At 39.6% G+C, this 7809-nt stretch overlaps 1 protein-coding gene across 1 annotated transcript in view; it reads left to right on the top strand.

Moving 5' to 3' along the window:
* The first annotated feature begins 295 nt into the window (after positions 1 to 295).
* LOC107740523 (neurexin-3a-like) overlaps positions 296 to 7809 on the top strand; it is an 89191-nt gene continuing 81677 nt past the window's right edge. The window contains exons 1-2 of the mRNA XM_016552977.1: positions 296 to 468; positions 4918 to 6106. Of these exons, the coding sequence (XP_016408463.1) occupies positions 5410 to 6106 (697 nt within the window). The 5' untranslated portion in view covers positions 296 to 468; positions 4918 to 5409. The remainder of the gene's footprint in view (positions 469 to 4917; positions 6107 to 7809) is intronic.

Genomic DNA, 7809 nt, shown 5'->3' with positions numbered 1-7809 from the left:
AGTCTCCTGGTAAGAGAGGATGACTGAAATCTTTAGAAGAAACGGCGCGTTTCTGAGGGGACTTCATCAAGTCAGCATGGATCCACAAATGTAAGCAAACAGAACACAGACATCTCGTAGACATTTCGTGTCCCTTTCCCCATATAAATGTATCTACCGCTTCTAAAAGAAACTCGTTTGATTTTGGCCAAGTTTTCTCTCAGATTTTACTACTCCTTTAAATGGCGCGAGCCTCGCAGTAAGAGGAAGGCGGGGTCGCGCGGCGCGTGTGTGAAAATCTCGTGACTGTCCAACAGTATCTCTGAGCGCGCGGCTCTCTGTAACTGCAAGCGAGCACAGAACGAGGGTAAAACATCCTCACACAAGACCGTGAAAAAGCGACATTTAGCGGCGTGGACCAAACACATAGAGCCTGTTGGGAATGTAATGTGGATTATTACGCTTTGGGATATTTTTACGAAAACTGAGGTTAGTCTGGTTTCTTTTTTCTTTTTTGGTACGGAATGATTGACAGCTCGCCGGGATGTTTTAAGTTCATCACTTACTTCGAGTATTTACACTTAGTAGGCTTGTTTTTACATTGTAAATCACGGTTGTTGTTTAATTTTATTTTTATTTCTGTGGACGCGGCGTGTTGCACTGAATCAAAATAAATGACATTCGCGTTGTTTCGCGGAGTAGCGCGATACAAATACTAAACTATATTATCATTCAGGCCCACAACACAAAAAACGAAAAGAGGTTTTACACACGCTGTCGAACTCTAAAAATACATTTACGAGTATTTATTCTTCAAGGATAGACGGTCATCTTCTATACAGAGCTCAGTGTGGAAACAGCAAAATATTTCTGTGTTGAGCGGTTTCGAGACTACATTTTAGGTACAAAAATAAATATGTACTGACTTTTTTTTTGTCAGCTGCCCGAAATATCACAGAATATTTCGTTTATTTTCAGTAAGTTTGACAACATAGGCCTGTATTCTTGTAGTAAACACGAAAAAAGCACGCCTTTTCCTCCGTAAACATGTAACAAACAATTTCGCGCTTTGCTCTCAAGATACCTGTTTTTCTTGATCTGTGGCTGTGAATAATGAATAAGAGTTCTCAGGTGTCCGTGGAGCCCATGATCAACTGCCACTCAGGATAAACAACACGCATGCCCACTGCAGGTCCATCCTTATGAATGCACCTAGACATGGACTGGTCAAATACACAGGGACGCATATCCATGTTCTTTTTTAGCGCATGTATGAAAATGTATTAACACTTGCTACAAATTTATTTGGTTAAAATAAATTTTTAGGATGCACACATGTGGTGTACTTAGCCTAATACATTTTACTAATATGATCTATTAGTGTACTACTTTATTCTGGATTTTATTAGACAAAATGTATAGGGAAATTTTAGCAGTCTTTTATTAAAAATATATTTATTAAAAAATATTATAAATAGTTCAAGGGTGGCTATTAACACGTTGCAGTGATTTAAGAATATTCACAAACCCTTATAAATTATTCGATATAAACATCTGTCTTGATGTCACAATAATTGAAATGTTAGAATTTTTTTTAACTGACTTTTTGCACGTTTGCACATAACATGCACGTTCAGCTCTTTTTGTCTCACTTTGAAGTGCTCAAGTGAGTACAGTGCATTATTAGAATATCTTAATTCGTTCTCATCAATTTGTAGTGGCTCAGTTAGATCTCCTGGAATTTAATAGACTTTGGTAATAAGCCAGTATAACACACACTAGCGCGCTCACACACTCATTTTAAAGGTAGACGATTCAGGCTTGTGCTTTTTAGTAGCCTACATTGAATGTTTTTGTCAAAATAATAATTGGGCTAGACACATTGTATTTGTGTGTTAACATTTTTGCCGAAATGTTAACACATCCACCCAGACAGTATCGTTTGTCCTGAAATTGTCGGGGTAGATAATATTTCCTGAGCGCGGCCTTGTCAAACACACACATTCATCGACGATTTTTTTTCACAGCTGACAGAAATGAAAATGAATACGTATGTCTGAATTAAAATAATATATCATATATTTATTCGAGCGTGTTTAATTTCTCCACGACGCTCGAATATAATTTCACCCTGTGGTGTTTTGTGACATCTTTTGTGTGAAATATGATGCAGTGTCCTCGGTCTGTTTATACATGTGCTCATTTATTTGTGAGACTGACGTGCCTTATTTTAGGTGACTGAATTGTGCACTAATAATTTGGATCAAAAGCGAGATTTCAGTGTATTAGAGCACATTTTGTGTGTATATTGTGCACCATTTTAGACGGGTGAAACGAAGCGAAATGCTGTTTTAAAAACGAAATATTGGAGCACAAAACCATTCAAATTTAATAATCCATATAAAGATTTTTTGCTTAAAAATATACATCTGTTTCAAATGTATTAAATCGCATTACACGTTAGCTAAAATTAAAATAAAAGGACATTTATATTGTTTCGTTTCCCTGTATTTTGTATCGTTTTGTTCTCACGGGTGTTGGTTATAATCTCCATTTACATACCAAGCCAAGACAGCTAAATGATTTTAATGCAACCGATGTATTTTTCCACAGAGATAAACGAATTAGAAGAATTCACTCTGATAATTCTAAAACTGAAAAATACACATATATATGCACATATAAATGTATTAGATATTTAATGAACGCTATGTAAAATATAATATATATTTTCGTTTTGTTTACCGAATATAATAAGAAACACATATAACACATTTCCCAATTTTGTAACGAATATCGTTCTGCCGCGTTAGATTTTTTTTCTTTTTTTAAATTCTTTAAAATCGCCTTTTTGTCTGTGTCGCATTGAATAATAGTTCCTATTGGCGTTGTGTAATGCTCAGTCTCCAAAACACTCATCGAATGTGCTCTGCCTTTCCAATACACCGCAGTGTGACGTGATCTTTCTGTCTTGATCAGAGCCCTATATAATGCACACACACCACACCTTTACCACAGTGAAATTTGGTCATAAATCATATTCCTAATCCTCTGTTTCTGATTATGAGAGGTATTATAGTGAATCATGGCACAAGGATGGTGTGTTTTGGCAAGGTGATGTAATGCCGTAAATGACTGCTGCAGAACCACTCACAAGTCGCTGTTCCTCTGCAGTGGGTTGTTTAGGGGGTTGCTGGTGGTACCCGTGCCCACTCTGGGTCACTGGGGGGAGGCTATATGAGGCCAGGTAGGAGCCTCACGCCTCCCATTCGCCGGCTGGCAGCCCAGGAGGAGAGCACCGGATGCTGATGTCATCCATTTTGCCCCAGCTTTACCTCGCCCACTCCTCCGCTCCACCACGCTGAGGCTCGACGGCAACCGTGTCACTTACGGAGCGAGCTCGCTGAAATGGCGTGCACCTCCTCCCAAAGCCTCCATGATATCATCGGGCGCACTGGAGGACATTTTGTCGCAGCTCTTCTGGTGTAATGGCAGAGCATAATTGAGGCACCTGTGGTAAAACCCAGCTTTGTGTGTCTGATGAATGGTTGGGCCTGCTGTCATTAACATGCCCCCCTTCCTCCATTACACCACCTCCTCCTACTCACCGACTTTTTAAGCGGGATCCAAACGCAGGGGTTTTATTTTGTGGTGTCGTGTGCCGTTCCCAGTGGGGTGTGTCAATCACATATCAATGAGGACAATGATGTGCTCAGTTTAGCCTTTTCACCGCTCTCCTCCTCTTTGCAAGCCCTCGCCCGACAAAAAAAGAAAAAGAGAAAGCACACATGCATATTTCGAGGTGTGGGAGAGAGCCAACGTGGAGTATCTGTTACAAGCACGCGGTCTCTCGCTCTTTTTCCCCTCTTCAGCTGCAGCAGGCAGAGCTCTGACGGCATGCATTGTGTTTCGGCTCGGTTGAATCGCGTGGGCTGGAAGCACTATTGTCCTGCCGTACCTGCTGCCTACGGCTCTGGCAAGGACACGGGCAATATTAGATGTCTATTAGGTTACACCTCGCATGTTGCCATGTAATTGGAGCCTATTCATTTATGCACGTAGAGGACACATGTTAAGAGGAGCCGGAGCTGCGTTTTGCCTTCACAAAAGTCCTACTAATCTGTGCTGGTTCAAGGCCAAACTTCAGCATGGGAATCTTCTCTCATATTTGTAGAACAAAACAGGCCATTTTGTTTGCGCTTAAGGATGTGTTAAAAAAGCCCTGTAATTATTTTAATCCATAAAATAAACATTTCCGTTGCATTTTTACTGCATCTTGTTATGCAACATTCCTTAAAAAAAAAAAAAATTATAATAATAATGCACAATAATTTTTGATTATTCATTAGATTATTTAAGATTATTATTAATTATAGATCATCTTTATGCAATGCATTTTTTTTTTCAAAATGAAGGACCACACCTAAATTAAATATTTTTAAAGCAAAATATTATAGGTTTTTAGACCTAGTGTTTAGATGACTATGGTGCTGGAAATGTGGATTATGTGTCATGAGAATGTGTGGACATGCATATTATTGTTTTCATGCATTGTGCATCCTGCAGAAAGCCTTTTAATTTTCCACATCATCAGATAAACACGGACTCGCTGCTATTGAATGATAGCTGGAGCTGCCATGTGAATAATGCTGGTAATTTACACACTAGATGACCGATAACACACAAGAATCTTTTGGGTAAAATGCCTCTAAAATAGAAACTTTTTTAATTAGGCTTTATCAGGAGTTGCGTTTTACAAAATGATGAGAGACTTATTCAAATGCAGCTTTTCATGATAATATTTGTGAAAGTACTGAATTGTTTTGTTACATAATATATTTTTATGCTTTTGTGTTTTATGCATAAAAAAATCACACACTCGATAGACTGAGACATTCGTGGATTCGTTTGTAATTTGATGCTTTTCTATTTTGACAGCTATTGTGTGCTAGACGGGGCAGAGTAACAGTATGGACTACATTACCCACAAGGCATCATGCAGTCGGCGCTGGTTTCCCTAAATACAGAAAGAGTCCGACCTGGAGGACCTGTCTGGATGATTAAAGTCTGAGGAGATACCAGAAGAAAACAGCACCTCAGCAGACACACAGCACCTCATCTGCTCGTCTCCTCAAGTCGATCCATTCCAGGAAACGTGGAAGAAGTACTTTAATTTTCGCCTGACAGAGATTGGATTGTTGTGCAATGTCATTGGCCTTATGACTGTTATTTAAGACTGTTCTCCTCCTAGCTCCTTCTCCTCTTTTAGGATATTTTTTGTTTGTCGCTGCGTTGACGATCTCACCTCTTCTTTAGTATCTCTGGGCATACTGTGGGATGTACTTTGGATATACTGACCTTTGAACCAAAGCAAATTCAATGATTTCCTTCTGTTCAGGATAATAAACCCAAATCTCCAGCACTTTTACAATGAATTTCTTCAGATTCCCAGTCCAGTTGCAGCTGCTGATCAGTACTGTTCTTGGGCCCTGCTTGGGCCTGGAGTTTACAGGGTCGCAAGGCCAGTGGGCACGCTATCTACGCTGGGACGCCAGCACCAGAAGTGACCTCAGCTTCCAGTTCAAAACAGACGTGTCCACCGCCTTAATCCTGTACTTTGACGATGGTGGCTTCTGCGACTTCCTGCAACTCATGGTGGTCGAAGGGAAGCTCCAGTTGCAGTTCGGCATCGACTGCGCCGAGACCACAGTCGTATCGGACAAGCGAGTCAATGACAGCAGCTGGCATTCTGCCACCCTGAGCAGGTACAACCTGAGAACTGTGCTGGTTCTGGACGGAGTGAGCAAATCGGGCGAGGTGCGGCCACAGAGGCAGTACATGAAGATCGTTAGTGACCTCTACCTGGGCGGAGTCCCTCAAGATATTCGTATTTCTGTGCTCACTCTCCCGACAGTGAAGGATCTTCCGCTGTTTAAGGGAATTATCAGGGAACTGAAGTACAATAACAAGGAACCTATTCTGCTAAGCAGCCAGAGGGTCCGCATGGACATAGAGGGGATCTGCATGGAGAACCCATGCGAGAATGGAGGAACGTGCTCAGTTGTGGATGGGGAACCGCTTTGTGATTGTTCTAAGACGGAATACGTTGGCCGATTCTGCAACGAAGGTAAAATGGTTTATATTTTACAGCTTGATAAGAGCAAATGCAATATTGACTTTGTACTGTATATGCAATGTAAAATCTTTTCTCAAACGTTTATTGGCACCCATCTAATTATACTCGAAATTGTCAGTCTTAACTGCTGAAATGTGAATAATGTTTCCCAGAATCCTTCATGCTACTGAAGTTTGACTCTAAGGTTCAGGTTAATGGCGTGCGTCTCTTAGCTTGTCTACAGAGGTTGATCTGTTTTCTGCATTGGCAGGCGTTTTTGTGCTGGGAATTTCTTGATCAGCTTCATAAGACCCTCCTCTATTCCCCCATCACTTCTTACGGTCAATTGAAAGTGAATGTCATTGAAATGCACTACTAGCAAAGCCTGCGTTTTTAGAAAGGAAAACTTGAAATCGCATCATATGACCCCTTTAAATTGTAACAAAAACAATATGGGTTATCTTTACCTGATAAATAATGAATTTTAATTAGCTAGGAAACAATTACAGAAACTAATGTGTATATTTCCTGTCTTGATTAGGCCTAAACTTTTTTCCCCTTGTGATTGGAGTGTATAAGCTGGGTGATTGATCGGTGATCAGTGCTCTGAGCCTATGAGTTGTTACTCTCAACACTCCAAAGAGAAAGGAAAACTTGAAATCGCATCATATGACCCCTTTAAATTGTAACAAAAACAATATGGGTTATCTTTACCTGATAAATAATGAATTTTAATTAGCTAGGAAACAATTACAGCAATCTGACACTCCTCTCGATAGCCAGATGGCTAAAATGGCCTCGGAACTGTTCTGCGTTGCCGTGGCGTATGTTCCTCGCTCTGTGAAAATCGTGATGGCCACGCCGCTGCATCATTTGCGAAAGCGCGTAATCTTTTGGCGGATTAGAATAATAAACATTTGGCAGCCAAACAAACACTCAGTCTGTCTTCCCATGCGGATGGTCTCTGAATTGGTACGTTTTAACATGACTAATTATTTGAAACAAATGTTCTTATGTTTAACAGCTGAAGTTGAACACAATAATATCACCACTGCTAAAAATATCAAAGCTTAAGAATCACTGACCTCACTAATCAAGTAGTTTAGTTGTTCGGTATGTGCTATGTTTAGGCAAAAACTATACTGTCAATAAATAAATACTTTATAAATAAAAATAAAGAAAATAAGAATAATCTATCTAACTACAAGCAACAGCACAAATAAATACAATAGAGTACAGATACAAATAAAATAAACAGTTATTTTCATATTTTTTTATGTAGGTCTAACATAAGTTTTCAGGTAGAAATTGAATAAAGTAATGAAATGTAAAACAGCATTGCATATTTGACTGTATAAATTAAAGATTAATCTTTATTAAAGTTACAAAAGCTATTCAATCAAGAGCAGTGAGTGATTTCTTTGTTGTTGCTGTTTGATTAATATTAAGAAAGTGCTGTCACTTTAAGAGAATGCACTGATCCAGTGCACTGATACAGTACGTTCAGCCGGCTATGTCTGCTATAGGATACTTACCAAGACGGGCATTTTGACATAATTTTTGTGTGAATTTGTCCATTTAAACACAATACTTCAGAGAGAGCTTAATATTTGCGCGCTTCAAATGAGCGCATGCACAAATCCTCTCGCTATCAGCACCCCGGTGATGACGGAATAAATGCTCATATTCCAGCATAAGGCATTCGCATTGAACAA

This window comes from Sinocyclocheilus rhinocerous, unplaced genomic scaffold (genome assembly GCF_001515625.1).
Source record: "Sinocyclocheilus rhinocerous isolate Xijiao unplaced genomic scaffold, SAMN03320098_v1.1 scaffold761, whole genome shotgun sequence".
Taxonomy (NCBI): Eukaryota; Metazoa; Chordata; class Actinopteri; order Cypriniformes; family Cyprinidae; genus Sinocyclocheilus; species Sinocyclocheilus rhinocerous.
The sequence above is the reverse complement of the archived record's forward strand: the minus strand, read 5'-3'. Positions and strand labels throughout refer to the sequence as shown.